This window comes from Tachyglossus aculeatus, chromosome 22 (genome assembly GCF_015852505.1).
Source record: "Tachyglossus aculeatus isolate mTacAcu1 chromosome 22, mTacAcu1.pri, whole genome shotgun sequence".
Taxonomy (NCBI): Eukaryota; Metazoa; Chordata; class Mammalia; order Monotremata; family Tachyglossidae; genus Tachyglossus; species Tachyglossus aculeatus.
The window spans coordinates 38321480-38342870 of record NC_052087.1 but is presented as its reverse complement, the minus strand read 5'-3'; the positions used below and the strand labels follow the sequence as shown (position 1 = coordinate 38342870).

At 46.5% G+C, this 21391-nt stretch overlaps 1 protein-coding gene across 3 annotated transcripts in view; it reads right to left on the bottom strand.

The window, feature by feature from the left end:
• Nucleotides 1-19987, bottom strand: part of LGALS12 (galectin 12) — a 33979-nt gene extending 13992 nt beyond the window's left edge. For 2 of the 3 annotated variants that reach the window (XM_038764961.1, XM_038764962.1), the window contains exon 1: nt 1945-2143. In XM_038764961.1, the coding sequence (XP_038620889.1) occupies nt 1945-1998 (54 nt within the window). In that variant the 5' untranslated portion in view covers nt 1999-2143. Of the gene's footprint in view, nt 1-1944; nt 2144-19925 lie in introns of those variants that run through there. The other variant, XM_038764963.1, reaches the window with a different exon arrangement.
• Between the last annotated feature and the right edge of the window lie 1404 nt (nt 19988-21391).

Here is a 21391-nt window from a genome sequence, read left to right as displayed (position 1 = left end):
GGCTAAGGGGGCACACTGGCTCAATCCGTCAATCAATCGTATTTAATGAGAAGCAGCGTGGCTCAGTGGAAACAGCCCAGGCTTTGGAGTCAGAGATCAAGGGTTCAAATCCCGGCTCTGCCACTTGTCAGCTGTGTGACTTTGGGCAAGTCACTTCACTTCTCTGTGCCTCAGTTCCCTCATCTGTAAAACGGGGATTAAGGCTGTGAACCCCCAATGGGACAACCTGATCACCTTGTAACCTCCCCAGCACTTAGAACCGTGCTTTGCACATAGTAAGTGCTTAATAAATGCCATCATTATTGTTATTATTAATGAGCACTTACTGGGTGCTGTACTAAGCGCTTGGGAGGGCACACTATAACAACGATGAAGAGTTTGAGCCCCATGTGGGACAAGGACTGTGTCCAACCTGATTAACTTCTAACTACCCCAGGGCTTAGAACAGTGCTGAGCACATAGTAAGCACTTGGCATGCAGAAGCAGCGTGGCTTAGTGGAAAGAGCCCGGGCTTGGGAGTCAGAGGTCATGGGTTCTAATCCCGCCTCTGCCGCTTGTCAGCTGTGTGACTTTGGGCAAGTCACTTAACTTCTCTGTGCCTCGGTTGCCTCATCTGTAAAATGGGGATTAAGACTGTGAGCCCCACGTGGGACAACCTGATTACCCTGTATCTACCCCGGCTCCACCAATTGTCAGCTGTGTGACTTTGGGTAAGTCAGTTCACTTCTCAGTTACCTCATCTGTAAAATGGGGAGTGACTGTGAGCCCCCTTTGACAACCTGATCACCTTGTAGCCTCCCGAGCGCTTAGAACAGTGCTCTGTACATAGTAAGCACTTAATATATGGCATTATTATTATTATTACCCCAGCGTTTAGAACAGTGCTTTGCACATAGTAAGCACTTAATAAATGCCATTATTATTATTACCCCAGCGCTTACAACAGTGCTTTGCACATAGTAAGCACTTAATAAAAGCCATTGTTTCTAGACTGTAAGCCCACTCTTCTAGACTGTGAGCCCACTGTTGGGTAGGGACTGTCTCTATGCGTTGCCAACTTGTACTTCCCAAGCGCTTAGTACAGTGCTCTGCACACAGTAAGCACTCAATAAATACGACTGATGATGACGATTGATTATTATTACTACCCCAGTGCTTAGAACAGTGCTTTGCACATAGTAAGCGCTTAATAAATGCCGTTATTATTATAATAATGATAATAATAATGATGGCATTTATTAAGTGCTTACTATGTGCAAAGCACTGTTCTAAGCACTGGGAGGTTACAAAGTGATCAGGTTGTCCCACGTGGGGCTCACAGTCTTAATCCCCATTTTACAGATGAGGGAACTGGGGCACAGAGAAGTTAAGTGACTTGCCCAAAGTCACACAGCTGACAATTGCTGGAGCCGGGATTCGAACCCATGACCTCTGACTCCAAAGCCCGGGCCCTTTCCACTGAGCCGCGCTGCTTCTCTAACTTCTCTAGCTTCTCTATTACTACTCCCCCAGCGCTTAGAACAGTGCTAGGCACATAGGAAGCGCTTAACAAATACCAACATTATTACATACCATAATTATTATTATTATAACAGACACATTCTCTGCCCATGACCAGCTTACAGCCTAGAGGGGGGAGGCAGACATTAATAGAAATAAACAGCAGGTTTGGAGACAGTCGTTGGCACACGGAAAACGCTTAACAAATCAATCATATTTATTGAGCGCTTACGGTGTGCAGAGCACTGTACTAAGCGCTTGGGAAGTACAAGTTGGCAACATATAGAGACGGTCCCTACCCAACAGTGGGCTCACAGTCTAAAAGGGGGAGACAGAGAACAAAACCAAACATACTAAGACCAAACCAAACCAAACAAAACCAAACAAATACTATTATTATTGCTATTATTATTATTATCCGGAGGTCCCACCCAAACTACTCACCGGGTGGAAGATCGGAGGCTGCAGGATGAAATTGTCCTGCAACGTGTCCTCCATACCTGCCCAAGGGAGCTGAGGAGAGCGACCCTGCAGCCACCTGACCGCCCCTCCTTTTGGGATCTCAAAGCACCCAAATCCTCTCCCAACTCCCTCGGGGTCCTAAAGCCCCCCTGCCAGGAATTGGGAAACTGCCCAGCTGGGCTGGCATTAGCCGGAGGCCCAGGAGCCTGCTTTGGGATTGCAACAGGATCCCGGGAATGCAGAAGCTGCAAAACATTAACTCATTCCTGGGCCGGCTCATAGGAGCAGCGATCGGGAGTCAGAAGGACCTGGGTTCTAATCCTACCTCTGCCACTTCTCTGCTGCTGCGGGACTTTAGGCAACTCGCTTCATTCATTAGAGAAGCATTGTGGCTCAGTGGAAAGAGCTCGGGCTTGGGAGTCGGAGGTCATGGGTTTAAATCCCGTCTCTGCCAATTAATAATAATAATAATAATAATAATGGTATTTGTTAAGAGATTACTATGTGCAAAGCACTGTTCTAAGCGCTGGGGAGGTTATAAGGTGATCAGGTTGTCCCATGGGGGACTCACAGTTTTAATCTCCATTTTACAGGTGAGGCAATTTGTTCTCTGTGCCTCAGTTACCTCATCTGGAAAAGGGAGATTAATAATAATAATAATGTTGGTATTTGTTAAGTGCTTACGACGTGCCAAGCACTGTTCTAAGCGCTGGGGGATAATAATAATAATAATGGCATTTATTAAGCGCTTACTATGTGCAAAGCACTATTCTAAGCGCTGGGGAAGTTACCAGGTGATCAGGTTGTCCCACATGGGGCTCACAGTCTTAATCCCCATTTTATAGATGAGGGAACTGAGGCCCAGAGAAGTTAAGTCACTTGCCCAAAGTCACACAGCTGACAAGTGGTGGAGTTGGGATTAGAACCCATGACCTCTGACTCCCAAGCCTGGGCTCTTGCCACTGAGCCACACTGATTAAGACTGTGAGCCCCAGGTGGGACAACCTGATCACCTCATATCCTCCCCAGCGCTTAGAACAGTGCTTTGCACATAGTAAGCGCTTAACAAATGCCATCATTATTACTACTATTATTCATTCAATTGTATTTATTGAGCGCTTACTGGGTGCCGAGCATTGTTCCAAGCACTTGGGAAAGTACAGTACAGCAATAAAGAGTGACAATCCCTGCCCACAACGAGCTCACTCTCTAGAGGGGGGGAAGACAGACATCAGTACAAATAAACAGACATAAATAAAATGACGGATATATACAAAAGTGATATATACAAAAGAGCAAAGGGAGCATGTCAGGGTGATGCAGAAGGGGATGGGAGATGAGGAAATGTGGGGCTTAATCTGGGAAGGCCTCTTGGAGGAGATGGGCTTTCAGTAAGGCTTTGAAGTGGGAGAGAGTAATTGTCTCTTCACTTCTCTGTGCCTCAGTTACCCTATCAGTTACCGTCCCTCCTACTTAGACTGTGAGTCCCATGTGGGACAAGGGATTGTATCCAACCTGATTACCTTGTATCTACCCCAGTGTTTAGAACAGTGCTTGTGAGTGCTTAACAAGTACCATATATACACTTACGTGCTTGTTAGGTGCCAAGCACTGAATATAGGTGTGTGTATATATGTGTGTATGTGTGTGTGTGTGTATACACACAGACTACGGAGGCTACCCAGTGCTTAGAACAGTGCTTTGCACATAGTAAGTGCTTAATAAATGTCATCATTATTATTCTTTCAAAGAAAATCTCCCTGGCTACGCACCCATGCATCCCCCAGGCCCAGGGCAAGCTGAGCAACCCTGATGATGATGGCATTTATTAAGCGCTTACTATGTGCAAAGCATTGTTCTAAGCTCAGGGGAGGTTACAAGGTGATCAGGTTGTCCCACGTGGGGCTCACAGTCTTAATCCCCATTTTACAGATGAGGGAACTGAGGCCCAGAGAAGTTAAGTGACTTGCCCAAAGTCACACAGCTGACACTTGACGGAGCTGGGATTTGAACCCACGACCTCTGACTCCCAAGCCTGGGAGTCACGCTGCTTCTACGCTCCTTGTGGCCATAAACTCAGGGGTTCGTTCGGATGATGGATGGCAGGCCCCATTCACTCAGGATTGTAGGGAAGGATGGGGGAAGGATTTGGCCCCCCAAATCCATCTGGTCTCCCTTGGGTTGGAAAAATCTTTAAATCCAGGCCAGTTTCCAAGTCCCGTCAATTTACAACACTCTAAAAATAAAATTATTTGGTTTCCCACTAGGGGACAGAGTTACATCACGTATATTTGCTGCACAGGGGCCTTGGAGAAGCAGCGTGGCTCAGTGGAAAGAGCTCGGGCTTTGGGAGTCAGAGGTCATGGGTTCTAATCCCTGTTTATTGCTATATTGTAATCACTCAAGTGCTTAGTACAGTGTTCCGCACACAGTAAGAGCTCAATAAACTTGATTGAATGAATGAATGTCATGGGCAAGAGGCCAGCAGAGAGATAGAGGAGATGGAGATACAATGAGGAGGTTAGCACAAGACTCTACTCGTCATCATCATCATCATCAATCGTATTTATTGAGCGCTTACTGTGTGCAGAGCACTGTACTAAGCGCTTGGGAAGTACAAATTGGCAACATATAGAGACAGTCCCTACCCAACAGTGGGCTCACAGTCTAAAAGGGGGAGACAGAGAACAAAACCAAACATACTAACAAAATGAAATAAATAGAATAGATATGTACAAATAAAATAAATAAATAATCTCCAGGCAGGTTGACGATTCTAGACTGTTCTGGATTCTAGATTCTTTCCCCCTTCTCGACTGTGAGCCCGCTGTTGGGTAGCGACTGTCCCTATGTGTTGCAGACTTGTAATTTCCAAGGGCTTAGTACAGTGCTCTGCATACAGTAAGCGCTCAATAAATACAATTGATTGATTGATTCCCCATCAGGAAGTGGAGCAGTTCTAGCCTGAGCTTCCCATCCCAGCTGCCCACCTCTCTGTCATCAGACATGATTTGGAACTGGTAGCAGATGGCACCTGTTCTGTTTCTGTGAAGCCTCCCTTAGAGAGGTATCATAGTTTCTTCTGACCCCCCTTAACTGATCCCTCCCTGCCTAAAATATCACCTTACCTTCCGCTTATTCTACATTCATTTCCCTATGTAATTCATTCAATGCATTTTCGGTTCTTGGTTTGCCTTTTTTGTGTCTGTCTGCATCAATCAATCAATCAATCGTATTTATTGAGCGCTTACTGTGTGCAGAGCACTGTACTAAGCGCTTGGGAAGTACAAGTTGGCAACATATAGAGACAGTCCCTACCCAACATCATCATCATCATCAATCGTATTTATTGAGCGCTTACTGTGTGCAGAGCCAACAGTGGGCTCACAGTCTAAAAGGGGGAGACAGAGAACAAAACCAAACATACTAGCAATCAATCGTATTTATTGAGCGCTTACTGTGTGCAGAGCACTGTACTAAGCGCTTGGGAAGTACAAGTTGGCAAGATATAGAGACAGCCCCTACCCAACAGGGGGTTCCTGAGCGCTTAGGAAGTGCACAGCCCTGTACTAAGCCCTTGGGAGAGTAGAAGGGGTAGTCAAGATTCCATTTTCCAGATGAGGGAACTGAGGCCCAGAGAATAATAATAATAAATAATGGCATTTGTTAAGCGCCCACTATGTGCAAAGCACTGTTCCAAGTGCTGAGGGGACACAAGGCGAACAGGCTGTCCCAGGCGGGGCTCACAATCCCAATCCCCATTCAGACTAGTATAGTGCTCTGCACATAGTAAGCGCTCAATAAATATGGTTGATGATGATGATGATAAACACCTAGAGGCCAGGGCCCAGGGCTGTTAACTTGTTTTGGGCAGGAGTCAGGCCGGAGCCCTGTGACTTGAGAGAATGTTTTTGCTAAGGATGATAAAGATGAGAAAGAAATCCTGAGTCCACACCCTGTTCTTCTCTGGGCTGGAAGGTATTGGGAAGTGTTTCTGCCCACAAGATAATCAATCATTCAATCATATTTACTGAGTACTTACTGTGTGTAGAGCACTGAACTAAGTGCTTGATAGAGTAAAAAGAAGTCAGTAGACATGTTCCTGCTCACAGTGAGTTTCCCCAGGTTTGTGTACTCCTTTTGCTGGTACTGAGGATTTTTTTTTTATTGGTTTTTATTAAGCTTTTACTATATGCCAAACACTATACTAAGTGCTGGATTAGATATAATAATGACATTTATTAAGCACTTACTAAGTGCAAAGCACTGTTCTAAGCGCTGGGGAGGTTACAAGGTGATCAGGTTGTCCCACGGGGGGGTTCACAGTCTTCATCCCCATTTTACAGATGAGGGAACTGAGGCCCAGAGAAGTTAAGTGACTTGCCCAAAGTCACACAGCTGGCAATTGGCAGAGCTGGGATTTGAACTCATGACCTCTGACTCCAAAGCCCGGGCTCTTTCCACTGAGCCACGTCCTTTTCCATATGGGGCTCACAGTCTGAGGAATTAAAAAACTACCTTCTAGATAGTCCAAGCCACTGACACTTTAGGCGAGTTCAGGTCAGGCAATCACATTTATTGAGTGCTAACTGTGTGCAGAGCACTGTGCAAAGGGCTTGGGAGAGTGCAATATAACAGTAGACAGGTTCCCTGCCCACAATGAGTTTACAGTCTATATAGGAAGATCAACATGAATATAAATAAATTTCAAATACATTCATTCATTCAATCGTATTTATTGAGCACTTACTGTATGCAGAGCACTGTACTAAGCGCTTGGGAAGTACAAATTGGCAACATATAGAGATGGGCCCTACCCAACAACGGGTTCACAGTCTAGAAGGGGGAGACAGACAACAAAACAAAACACGTGGACAGGTGTCAAGTCCTCAGACAAATAGAATTAAAGCTAAATGCACATCATTAACAAAATAAATAAAATAGTAAATATGTACAAGAGAATAGTAAATACGTACAAATACACACATAAGTGCTGTGGGGCTGAGGGAGGGATGAATAAGGGGTGCAAATCTCAGTGCAAGGGTGAAGGGTGACACAGAAGGGAGTGGGAGAAGAGGAAATGAGTCATGGAAGGCCGCTTGGAAATGTGCTTTTAATAAGGCTTTAAAGTAGGGGAGAGTGATCACCTGTCAGATATGAAGAGGGAGAGCGTGGCAGAACGTGGGTGAGGGGCCCGTGGCAAACCCACTTAGGTTAAACTCACTCGGTTTCCATGTTATGGAAGCAGCCCCAGTTTCTAGGAAGAAACATGAAGAAATCAATCAATCAATCGTATTTATTGAGCGCTTACTGTGTGCGGAGCACTGTACTAAGCGCTTGGGAAGTACAAGTTGGCAACATATAGAGACAGTCCCTACCCAACAGTGGGCTCACAGTCTAAAAGGGGGAGACAGAGAACAAAACCAAACATACTAACAAAATAAAATAGAATAGATATGTACAAGTAAAATTAATAAATAAATAAATAGAGTAATAAATCTGTACAAACATATATACATATATACAGGTGCTGTGGGGAAGGGAAGGAGGTAAGATGGGGGGGATGGAGAGGGGGACGAGGGGGAGAGGAAGGGAGGAGCTCAGTCTGGGAAGGCCTCCTGGAGGAGGCGAGCTCTCAGTAGGGCCTTGAAGGGAGGAAGAAGAAAGAAAGAAATGGAAGAAACCTAGAGAAGCAGCCTGGCTCAGTGGAAAGAGCAGGGCTTTGGAGTCAGAGGTCATGGGTTCAAATCCCTGCTCGGCCAATTGTCAGCTGTGTGACTTTGGGCAAGTCACTTAACTTCTCTGGGCCTCAGTTCCCTCATCTGTAAAATGGGGATGAAGACTGTGAGCCGCCCGTGGGACAACCTGATCACCTTGTAACCTCCCCAGCGCTTAGAACAGTGTTTTGCAAATAGTAAGCGCTTAATAAATGTCATTATTATTATTATTATTATTAAATGTTTGGAGGGGTTCCTGTCGATGAGAAGCTGCATTCCACGCAGCTGAGGGTGGAAGTTTGCTGAGCCCCCCAATAGCCTTCAGCTGGGAAGCAGTGTGCCCTAGTGGAAAGAGCTCTGGCTTGGGAGTCAGACCACCTGCCTCCTAATCCCAGCTCTGCCATTCACCTTAGGCAAGTCACTTAATTTCTCTGAGCCTCAGTTCCCTCCTCTGCAAAATGGGGATTCAATATCTGTTCTCCTCTGTGGAAAAAATGTGGTCAGCCTCTTGCAAAACGCTCTTCTCTTCCAACCCTCCCCTCTTCTCTAAACTGGTTTGTCTCCAGGCCTGCTTGATTGCCTCATAGCAGGATACTCAAGGCAAACCCATCACATATCCTTTTCCCCTTGATCCATTTTACTTATCTTATCAGGGAGATTAGGTTATCAACTCAAGACTGATGAAGTTGTTCCTCCCTTAGCAAAGTCAGGGCCCTTGGCCGGTTTATCAGTAGTATTTGATCACTTGGAGAACAAAGTATGACTGGAAAATTGCCCAAGTGGGAAATCATTGCTGCCCTTTTTGAAGTATATATCTCTGATCACGTGCGGAGCTGTACCAACTGTATATATGGAAACCCTGAGTTGAGCTGGCATTGAATAATAATAATGATAATTATGATATTTGTTAAATGCTTACTATGTGCCAAGCATTGTTTAAGCACTAGGATAGATACTAGGATAGATATCCCATGTGGGGCCCCCAGTCTTAATCCCCATTTTCCAGATGAGGTAACATCAGATGAGGCCCAGAGAAGTTAAGTGGCCTGCCCAAGGTCACACGGCAGACAAGCGGCTGAGCCGGGATTAGAACCCACATCCTCTGACTTCCAAGCCCATGGTCTTGCCACTAAGCCACGCTGCTTCTCAAACTCTGCCCATCACCCACCGCTCTCAGTGGAAAGAGCACCGGCTTTGGAGTCAGAGGTCATGGGTTCGCATCCCAGCTCTGCCAATTGTCAGCTGTGTGACTTCGGGCAAGTCACTTAACGTCTCTGTGCTTCAGTTCCCTCATCTGTAAAATGGGGATTAAGATTGTGAGCCCCCCGTGGGACAACCTGAACACTTTGTAACCTCCCCAGTGCTTAGAACAGTGATTTGCACATAGTAAGTGCTTAATAAATGCCATTATTATTATTATTATTATTATTACTAGCGCTAATAGGAGTGCTATTAGAAATAAACTTGCCTCTGACATACCCACTTGAACACAATGCAGAATCTGTGATGTTTTCTTCCGTACCTTCTATCATCATCAATCGTATTTATTGAGCGCTGACTGTGTGCAGAGCACTGTACTAAGCGCTTCTTTCTCTCTGGACTCTCATTCTCAGTCTCTTTTGCAGGCTCCTCCTCTACCTCCCACCCCTCAAAGTTCAGTTCTGGCCCCCTTCTATTCTCCCATGGTGAACTCAATCTCTCCCCTGGCTTCAACTACCACCGCTATGGGAATGGTTCCCATAGCCTAGTGGATAGAGGACAGGTTTGGGAGTCAGAAGGATGTGGGTTTCAGTCCCAGCTCGGCCACATGTCTGCTCTTTGACCTTCAGCAAGTCACTGAACTTTCCTGTGCCTCAGTTACCTCATCAGTAAAATGGGGATTAAGATTGTGAGCTGCATGTGGGACAGGGACTGTGTCAACCCAACTTGTCTGTACCCACTCCAGTGCTTAAACAGTGCCGGGCACATGCAGAGGGTTTAACAAATACCACATTGTTATTATTATTATTCCCAAATCTACATCTCTGGCACTCATCTCTCCTCCTTTCTGCAGTCTCGCAGAGACTTGCCTTCAAGACATCTTGACTTGGATGTCCCGGGAGCACCTCAAACCTAACATATCCAAAACAGAATTCCTTATCTTTCCACCCAAACCCTATTCTCTCCCTGCTTTCCCTATTACTGTAGACGGCACCACCATCCTTCCTGTCTCACAAGCCTGTAGCCTTGGTGTTATCCTTGATTCCTCTCTCATTCAACCCACATATTCAATCTGTCACTAAATCCTGTCAGTTCAACCTTCATGACATCACTAAAATCTGCCCTTTCCTCACTGTAAAATGGGGACAAAGACTGTGAGCACGATGTGGGACATGGACTTTGTCCAACCTTATATCTACCCCAGTGCTTAGAACAGTACCTGGAACACAGTAAGTGCTTAATAAATAACATAAAGAAGACAAAGATAACTGCTATGGGGCTGATGGAGGGGAGAATGAAGGGAACAAATCCAGTTTTGTCCATTCCATGTTCACACCCTGCCTCTCACCCCACTCTTTTTTTTTCTTTTAGTGGCATTTATTAAGTGCTTACTATATTCCAGGCCCTGTAATAATAATGATGGAATTTGTTAAGCGCTTACTATGTGCAAAGCACTGTTCTAAGCGCTGGGGAGGATACAAGGTTGTCCCACGGGGGGCTCACAGTCTTAACCCCCATTTTACGGATGAGGGAACTGAGGCCCAGAGAAGTGAAGTGACTTGCCCAAAGTCACACAGCTGACAATTGGTGGAGCCTGGATTTGAACCCATGACCTCTGACTCCCAAGCCCTTGCTCTTTCCATTGAACCACGCTGCTTCTCTGTTCTAAGCCCTGGAGTAAATACAAGATAATCAGATTGGACACAGTCCATGTCCCACATCGGGGCTCCACAGTCTTGATCTCCATTAAGCAGATGAGGTAACTGAGGCACGGAGAAGGCAAGTGAGTTGCCCAAAATCACACAGCAGACAAGTGGCAGAGGTGGGATTAGAACTCATGACCTTCTGACACCCAGGCCCCGGGATCTATCTGCTAAACCATGGAATGCCCTCCCTCTGCACATCCGCCAAGCTAGTGCTCCTCCTCCCTTCAAAGCCCTACTGAGAGCTCACCTCCTCCAGGAGGCCTTCCCACACTCAGCCCCCCTCCTTCCTCTCCCCTCCCCATCCCCCCCGCCCTACCTCCTTCCCCTCCCCACAGTACTTGTATATATGTTTGAACAGTTTTATTACTCTATTTTACTTGTACATATTTATTATTCTATTGATTTTGTTAATGATGTGCATCTAGCTTTACTTCTATTTATTCTGATGACTTGACACCTGTCCACATGTTTTGTTTTGTTATCTGTCTCCCCCTTCTAGACTGTGAGCCCGCTGTTGGGTAGAGACCGTCTCCACATGTTGCTGTGTACTTCCCAAGCGCTTAGTACAGTGCTGTGCACACAGTAAGCACTCAATAAATAACGATTGAATGAATAAGCCATGTGGCTTCTCACATGGCTTCGACCCCCGGCCCACGTCCTCCCCCGGGCCTGGAATGCCCTCCCTCTGCCCATCTGCCAAGCTAGCTCTCTTCCTCCCTTCAAGGCCTTACTGAGAGCTCACCTCCTCCAGGAGGCCTTCCCACACACATCCCCTTCCTTACTCTCCCCCTCGTCCCCCTCTCCATCCCCCCATCTTACCTCCTTCCCTTCCCCACAGCACCTGTATATATGTATATATGTTTGTACATATTTATTACTCTATTTATTTTACTTGTACATATCTATTCTATTTATTTTATTTTGTTAGTATGTTTGGTTTTGTTCTCTGTCTCCCCCTTTTAGACTGTGAGCCCACTGTTGGGTACGGACTGTCTCTGTATGTTGCCAACTTGTACTTCCCAAGCGCTTAGTACAGTGCTTTGCACACAGCAAGCGCTCAATAAATACGATTGATTGATTGATTGATTTTAGACTGTGAGCCCACTGTTGGGTAGGGACTCTCTATATGTTGCCAACTTGTACTTCCCAAGCGCTTAGTACAGTGCTCTGCACACAGTAAGCACTCAATAAATACGATTGATGATGATGATGAGTAAGTGCTCAATAAATACGATTGATTGATTCTCTTGGGTGTCCTCTAAGGTCCCCGAGGACAGCTCTGGGTTGCCCCCCCGCCCACTGTAAACTCGTTGTGGGCAGGCAATACGTTTTCTTATTGTTGCATGGTCCTCTCCCAAACGTTTAGTACGGTGCTCAGCACACAGTAAGCATTCAATAAATAGGACTGACTGAAGGAAAGTTCTTCCCAAGGGCGTCCCAAACGTTTAGTACGGTGCTCAGCACACAGTAAGCGCTCAATAAATAGGACTGACTGAAGGAAAGGTCTTCCCAAAGGCGTCCCAAACGTTTAGTACGGTGCTCAGCACACAGTAAGCGCTCAATAAATAGGACTGACTGAAGGAAAGTTCTTCCCAAGGGCGTCCCAAACGTTTAGTACAGTGCTCAGCACACAGTAAGCGCTCAAAAAATAGGACTGATTGAAGGAAAGTTCTTCCCAAGGGCGTCCCGTCGTGGACCAGCAGGTGGCGCTCAAGCCTCATAAGAGGGGGGGCGGGGGCCGGCAGGGAGGAGGAGGCTGCGGTTTTCCGAGCGGTCCTTGTGCCCGTCCTCCTCTCCCACCTGAATGAACCCAGGGCCTGGAGCCAACCCTTGGGCTCTCCGGCCCTTTAGGGAAGGACCAAGGGTAGAGGGGAGGGGAGAGACCACCTGGAAAAACAAAACCAAAACAATACAACGATGGCAGGAACGTTCCAGATCATTAAGAGAACCGAGAATCTGGAAAAAGAGGAGAGGGAGGGGTGGTAAATGGGGGAATCAATCAATCAGTCAATCAATCAATCAATCGTATTTATTGAGGGCTTACTGTGTGCAGAGCACTGTCCTAAGCGCTTGGGAAGTCCAAGTTGGCAATATATAGAGACGGTCCCTACCCAACAAGTGGGCTCACAGTCTAGAAGGGGGAGACAGAGAACAAAACCAAACCTATTAATAAAATAAAATAAATAGAATAGATATGTAGAAGTAAAATAAATAAATAAATAGAGTAATAAATATATACATATATACAGGAGGGGGAAGGGGGAAGGGGCAAGGATTGGGGGATGGAGGGAGGGGGAAAAGGACGGGACTGGGGGGGAGTGAGGAGGGAGGGGATGGGAGGGAGAAGGAAGAGGATGGGAGGGAAGGGGGTGGGAGGAAGAAAGAGGGAGGGGGCTGGAGGAAGGGAGGGGAGGGAGAAGGAGGGAGGGGGCTGGAGAAGGGAGAGGAGGGGGAGGGAGGAGGGAGGGGGTGGAAAGTTGAAGGAGGGAGGGGCAGGGGGAATAAGGAGGGAGGGGATGGGAGGGAGAAAGAGGGAGGGGGCTGGGGGAAGAGAGGAGGGAGGGGAGGGGGCAGGGGGAATGAAGAGGGGGGAGGGAGGGGATGGGAATAAGAGGGAGAGGGCTGGGGGAAGGGAAGAGGGTGGGAGGGAGAAGGAGGGAGTGGGCTGGGAGAAGGGAGAGAAGGAGAAGGGGGAATGAGGAGGGGGGAGGGAGGGGATGGGAATAAGAGGGAGAGGGCTGGGGGAAGGGAAGAGGGTGGGAGGGAGAAGGAGGGAGTGGGCTGGGAGAAGGGAGAGAAGGAGAAGGGGGAATGAGGGAAGAAGAGGGAGTGGGCTGGGGGAGGGAGAAGGAGGGAGTGGGCTGGGAGAAGGGAGGGAAGGGGGCTGGGGGAGGGAGGGGAGGGGTCAGGGGAAGGGAGGAGGGAGGGGGCTGGGGGAGGGAGGAGGGAGGAAGGAGAAGAAAAGAATGGGAGGGAAGAGGGAGGGGGATAGAGGAAGGGAGAGGGCAGGTCCCTTTTTCTCACCCTAGAGGTTCTTTGCTACCCCTGCCTTCCTTCTGGGGAGGGGGGCCGGGAAGGGAGCCGTGTGTAATGGGGAGGGGGCTATGGGTGAGAGGCGGAGGCGCCCAACTTGTAGGGAATGCTGAATCGTATCTCCAACAGTTCAGCCATTTAGTAGCTGCGAGTTGCCATGAGAACCGCACTGAGCTTCCAGATTTTCCTGGTTCCATTTAGGAAGGAAAGTCTTTATTCCTAAATTGAATAATAAATAATAAAGTCAACTGAAGCTGGCTGCTACTATCAATGCCGAGGAAGGCATGAAACAGCCACTCTAAAAATAAAATCTCTCCCCCTTCCCTCCTGCCTGCTCTCAGCTTCACTCTCTGTAAAAGACCCTTTTCCCACACTCTCTCCAGGGCCTGCGAATTCCCTTCTCTTCCCTCACCTCACCCCATCCTCACCCATCATTGGGAAGTTTACTATTTAGAGTTAGTCCCTTGCATAGGACTGGGTGAGTCCAATGGAAAATGGTACCCAACTCCAAGGCCATAACTGACACACACAGGCTTCCATAGTGTTGTTCATCAGTCCGAGGCTAAATGAACCGTAAGGTCATCGCCCGGGTTCAGAAATGAGAGGTGTGGGAAGGAAAGCAGTCGCCGCAAAAGAAACCACAAACCGAACGCATATGGAGACAGACAGGAAAAAGAGGAGATGAAACAGTTGTTCTGGTCTGGGGGTGTCCCCCCCACCTCATCCATCTGGCTTTCAGTTGTCAGGCCATCTTGTGAGAGGTACAGGAGATTCATGGAAAGGTTTGAAGAGTCTTAGAACCTAAAGGCAGGGGAATCAGTGAAAAGCAGCTTGGCCTAGTGGAAAGAGCACAGGCCTGGGAGTCGAAAGGGCCTGGATTCTCCTCCCGGCTCTGCCACTTGTCTGCTGGGTGACCTTGGGCAAGTCTCTTAACTTCTCTGGGCCTCGGTTACCTCATGTGTAATAGGCAAATTAGTACAGTACCTGTGTGTGCCACTTGTAGGACTTAATGTGCATGATGTACTTGATGTGCATTTAGCTCTAATTCTATTAGTTCTGACGACTTGACACCTGTCCACATGTTTTGTTTTGTTGTCTGCGAGCCCATTCATTCATTCACTCAATCGTATTTATTGAGCGCTTATTGTGTGCAGAGCACTGTACTAAGCGCTTGGGAAGTACAAGTTGGCAACATATAGAGAGACGGTCCCTACCCAACAGCGGGCTCACAGTCTGGAAGGGGGAGACAGACAACAAAACAAAACAAATCAACAAAATAAAATAAATGGAATAGTAAATATGTACAAGTAAAATAGAGTAATAAACATGTACAAACATATATACAGGTGCTGTGAGGAGGGGAAGGAGGTAGGGCGGGGAGAGGAAGGAGGGGGCTCAGTAGTTGGGTAGGGACCGTCTCTATATGTTGCCAACTTGTACTTCCCAAGTGCTTAGTACAGTGCTCTGCACACAGTAAGCGCTCAATAAATACGATTGAATGAATGAATGAACTTAGATACCATTTAAAAAAATAGAATCTCCCATTTTCTCCGTGTTGTTGGGAGAGAAGCACTGACGTTCATAAAAGTTTGCATTTGAGGAAGGTCAAAAGTTGGAATTAAAAGACATAGTGACTAAATGTGAAGGCTATTCATTCAATCGTACTTATTGAGCACTTACTGTGTGCAGAGCACTGTGGTACACCCAGCCACACACCCAGCCACACACTCACCCACACACACACACACAAAAGAATAAGATGTGTGAAAGGGTAAATTTTCACAAGCGCAAAAAACCTGATAGAGCAATATCATACAGAACCGAAAAGGCTTGGTAAAACAGATAAATTTCAGGATGAGAAATGACATTCTCTGTGAGATTCCAGACAGTGTCCTCTGAGAGAACCAATTGCAAAGGACAATATTTAAGAACCCCCACTAACGATGGTCTTTTCACCAACTAAGCCCATGATCAGGCTCTCAGCTCAGTATTGTTTACTTCGAATAAATAACTCTTCGGATCAGCAAACAGCAGAAATGGTCAAGGCCCGGGTTGGTGAGACAAACACCCCAAAAAGCGCTAATACAGTGCTCTGGATGCGGTGCAAGCTGAAAAAATTCCACTGATTGATTGAGAGGACCGTCATTACCTTAAGCAGAAAAAAATAGGGGTAGGATTGCCAACCTGAAAGGGTAAAGTTCCCCTGCTATAAAAGTCATGGCCGAGGAAGAGAGAGGGCTGAAACAGTTGTGAAATGCAGCACTGAGCTAATGCAGTTCCCGGTAACTGGAAGGTTGATTCGATTGTGACAACTATTTTGCAAAATGCTGTAAATTCCAATCCTCTAATACTCAAGAGCAATCCATTAAACATCCATGCAGTAAGTTGTGATACTTATTAGATTGTACCAGTCCCCGTTTCACAGGGGCTTAGGTTAGGGTAGGCAGATAGAGGCAACAGTAACAACTGAAGCCCTAACGACCGGCTTCAACATGATCTAGTGGCCAGAGCCCAGGCCTTGAAATCAGAAGGACTTGGGTTCTAATCCTGGCTCTGCCACTTGTCTGCTGTGTGACCCTGGACAAGCCACTTCACTTCTCTGTGCCTCGGTTACCTCATCTGTAAAATGGGGATTAAGATTGTGAGCCCCCATGTGGGTCAAGGACTGTGCCCAACCTCATTCATTCATTCATTCATTTAATCGTATTTATTGAGCACTTACTGTGTGCAGAGCACTGTACTAAGTGCTTGGGAAGTACAAGTTGGCAACATAAAGAGACGGTCCCTACCCAACACGGGCTCACAGTCTAGAAATGGGCTCACAATGGAAAGATCACGGGCTTGGGAGTCAGAGATCATGGGTTCTAATCCCGGCTCCACCACTTGTCAGCTGTGTGACTTTGGGCAAGTCACTTCACTTCTCTGGCTTACAGTGCTCTGCACACAGTAAGCACTCAATAAGTATGATTGATTGATTCTCTGGGCCTCAGTTACCTCATTTGTAAAATGGGGATTAAGACCGTGAGCCCCATGTGGGACAACCTGATCACCTTGTATCCCCCCCCAGTGCTTAGAACAGTGCTTTGCGCATAGTAAGCGCTTAACAAATACCATCATTATTATTATTATCTACCCCAGTGCTTAGTACAGTGTCTTCAGTTTGCACTTAACAAATACCATTAAGAAGGAAAAAAACAAAACAAAACCAGTACAACAATATCAGGATGACAGGATGAAAATGCCAGGACTGCAATAGAATGGCTCCAAGCGAACAGTCCTTAGATTGTGAGCCCCTGAGGGCCAGGGACCAGATCTAATTCCCCCAACGCTAAGTACAGAGCTCTGCACTCAGTAAGTACTTAATAATAGGAAGCAGCATGGCCTAGTACAAAGACCACAGGCTTGGGAGTCAGAGGACCTGGATTCTAATCCTGCCTCTGCCATTTGCCTCCTGTATGACCTTGGGCAAGTCGCTTCTCTGTGCCTCAGTTTCCTCATCTGTCAAAGGTTGTTCTCCCTCCTACTGGACTGTGAGCCCCATTTAGGACAGAAACTGTGGCCGACTAGTTTAACTTGTATCTGCCCCAGTGCTTACAACAGTTCTCGACACATTTTGTCTTGTCTTTTACTAACGAGTTATCTCCGACCCATAGCGACTCCATGGGCACATCTCTCCCAGAACGGCCTACCTCCATCTGCAAACATTTTGGCAGTGGTTCCTTAGAGTTTTCTCGGTAAAAATAAGGAAGCGGTTTACCAGCGCCTTTTTCCATACATTAATTTGAGTCTCTGCCCTCGACTCTCTCCCATGTCGCTGCTGCCCAGCACAGGGGAGTTTTGACTTGTAATAGTTTGCCTTCCACTTGCTAGCCACCACCCAAGCTAGGAATGGAATGAATATGCCTCTCTGCTTGACTTTCGCTCTTAGAGCCGAGACTTGGAGGGTCCTGGAAATTCTCCAGGTACAATCCTGAGAGGAGGCTTGATAAATAGTGAGTGCTTATCCAACGCAATAATAATATTACTACTAATAAATAACAATGTTGGTATTTGTTACGTGCTTACTATGGGCTGAGCACTGTTCTAAGCTCTGGGGGTAGATACAAGGTAATCACGTGGGACTCACAGTCTTAATCCCCATTTTGCAGATGAGGTAACTGAGGCACAGAGAAGTTAAGTGACTTGCCCAAAGTCACACAGCTGACAAGTTGCGGAGCAAAGGGGCTAGGGAAGCCTGGACTGGCTGTGACAGAAGACCCACAAGCCCCGGGTGACTCTGCCCTTGCCCATTGATTGATCTAATGATTGCCCACCCTCTGCCCACCCTCGGCTGGTGAAGGGAAAGAGATTACCAGCACATGGTGTCCTGAGGCCTTGAGGAGTCCCATAAGACTTGTCTGGGCCTGGAATTTATGAGCTTGCAGTGCAAGAAGAACTAGTGAAAGAGACTGGGTTCCACTGGAAGGATTTCAGTGAACCATGGTTGTATTGAAACCAGACCCTGGTGCGCAGTTTATCATTTGGTCAGATTATACAAGACTAAAATTAAAAGTAAAATTGCATCCCACTCACAAGAAGGCACTTGACTTCTCAGAAACAAAAATTCTGGTGAAAGGAAGAGACGTAGCACGAGCGGTAGGTATGAAAACACCCAGTACAAGCCGAGGTCCATTATAGGAGCTAAAGAAGAGACTCCAATTTGGGTCCTGGTCGCAGACCAGAAACTTAATCTAGCCACTTTACACAAATGCTCTCCCTACAGAAACAAGCCGGTTTGGACTCTGAGGCCTTCATTGCCAAATTCTGGGATCTATTTCGAGGATTAGTATGTTTGCCAGGTGAAGAGTACAATCTAGTTTAATAATGAAGTCCGGCCCCTTACTGCCCAGGCCAAAAGCAACCCTTGGCTCCCGGGATTAACTTCAAACTGAAGTTGCAAGAATGAAAACACAGGTTATACAGAAAACTAAGATTGGGCTCTGGAGTTCTGGAGGAGCAATCTGATAATAAAAGTGACAATTGTGGTATTTAAGCACTTACTATGTGCCAAGCGCTGTACTAAGAACTGTAGTAGATAGAGGATAATCAGGTCGGACACAATCCCTGTTCCATGTGGAGCTCACAGTCTCAGTAGGCGGGAGAACGGGCCTTGAATCCCCATTTTACAGATGAGGAAACTGAGGTACAGAGAAGTGATTTATTGCCCATGGTCACACAGCAGACAATTGGAAAAGTGGTGGGCCACCTGAGAGGATGTTGGGGCCCGAGAGTACTTGATGAGGAAATCTAAGGGGAGCGTTAATCAATCAATCCTATTAATTGAGCTCTTACGGTGTGCAGGGCACTGTTTTAAGTGCTTGGGAAAGTACAGTACACAAAATAACAGACGCATTCCCTGCCCACAATGAGCTTTAAGTCTAGAGGGAACATTTCACACTGCCAACCTGAGAAGAAATCATGTTTTGATTTTCAAACACAAAAATATTTGGCAAATAAAATGCCTCAAGTTTTCTGGCAGCTCAGGCTGACCCAAGAAAGCTGAAAATTACGTGCATTGATGGACCCATTTTATAGGGTGCATAGGGTTTTTTTAATGCTACTTGCTAAGCACTTACTATATGCAAAGCACTGCGTTAAACTTTGGGTAAATACAAGATAATCAGAATGAATAGGCCCTGTCCCATATGGGGCTCACAATCTAAGTAGGAGGGAGAACAGTATTGAATCCCCATTTTTATTGTTGAAGGAACTGAGGCACAGAGAGGTGAAGTGATTTGCCTGAGGTCACACAGCAGGCAAGTGGCAGAGCAGGGATTAGAACCCAGGTCCCCTGACTCCCAAGCTCATGCTCTTTCCACTAGGTCCCGCTGATCTAAAGCTCCCTGTGGCTTGCACCAACTCCTCAATGGTATCATACTCTATGTACACATAATCTTTGACCCATTCCTGGCTTGAAGCCCTCCATGGATGATGATATCACCAAACAGGAGCCCTGATCAAAGACTCTGGGAAGGGCTGGAAATAACTAGCTTAACAACCTCCAAACTAAACAGCTCAAAGTTTATGTTCAAGGTAATCAAATTTTGAGATTTCTGCCCAGTGGGTGAAACCTCCCTTCTCGCTGTGATTTATTTTAGTGTCTTTCTCCCCCACTAGATTGTAAAATTCTTGAGGACAGAGATCATGCCTGCTCATTTGATTGTACCCTCTCAAGTGCTCAATAAATGTGATTGATCGATTGTTCGACTGACAAGTGTTCTCTAGGGACAGCAACTGGCCTTGGAGAAATCATTCTTAATCTGCTCACCTTTCTACGGATTTTTCTTCAGAAGAATGAGTGTTGCTGAGATGTAGGATGGGAAACATCGTGGTGAACTTTGAACCAAGACTGGAAGGGACCAGGGCCTACTAATTCTGTTCCATTGTACTTTCTTGCATTGAATTGCACTGTATTCTTCCAAGTGCTTAGTACAGTGCTCTGCACATAGTAAATAAAGACCACTGATTGACTGAATGGTTGACCTGTTACAAGAACAAATGTTACAGTTCTATGGCAATAATTATCCTGCAAAGATCTTAATAGTAAAAATTAATAATTATTATTATTGTACTTGTTAAGCACTTACTATGTGCCAAGCACTGTTCTAAGCATTGGGGTTGTTACAAGTTAATCGGGTTGGACACAGTGCCTGTCCCACACAGGGCTCCCACTCAATCAATCCTATTGATTGATTGGATTAGATTGATTGATTAGAACCCCACTGTTCTAAGCATTGGGGTTGATACAAGTTAATCAGGTTGGACACAGTCCCTGTCCCACATAGGGCTCCCACTCTTAATTCCCATTTTACACATGAGGTAACCGAGGCCCAAAGAAGCTAAATGATTTGATGCCTGTATTGTTTTGTTGTCTGTCTCCCCCTTCTAGACTGTGAGCCCGTTGTTGGGTAGGGATAGTCTCTATTTGTTGCCGAATTGTACTTTCCAAGCTCTTAGTACAGTGCTCGGCACTCAGTCAGCGCTCAATACACACGATTGAATGAACGAATGAATTTGCCCAAGGCAACACAGGAGACATGTGGCAGAACCAGAATTAGAACCCGGGTCCTTCTGACTCAGGCCCGTGCTTTGTTGACTAAGCCATGCTGCTTCTCCACACAGATGAGCTTGGGGTGCGGTTACTTCACAAAATTATCAGCAGCTCTGGCCACCTCGCCTGGGGCCTCCAAATCCCTAGGATTTGTGGACAAATCCCATGGGAATCAGGATGACCCTGTAGAAAGAGCATGGGCTTGGGAGTCAGAGGACCTGGTTTCTAAACCCAGCTCTGTCACTTGTCTTTTGCTGTGTGACCTTGGGCAAGACGCTTTGCTTCTCTTAACCTCAATCACCTCACCTGTAAAATGGGGATGAAGACTGTGCGTCCCATGTGGGATATGGACTACGTCTAACTTGATTATTTTCTATCTACCCCAGTGCTTAGTACACCTGGCGCATGGCAAGCACTTAAAAATACCATAAAAAAAAAGAAATCCCTGACAAAGGCAGAGCTCAGATACACGCAGATCAGAAAGGACGAAGGAGCTGTTTGGAATATAGTTTACGCGGACTGTTACTGTATTTTTATGACAAGAGAGTATACACGAAAAAGCTCAAGTGACTCTCCTGAGAGGATTCAAAGACTGATGGTTTGATTTACCGAATTGTGATTTGGTACACGGACTCCAAGCCAGTGGAGTTCAAGCCTGCGACAGGCTGAGCACTGGTGGCCCT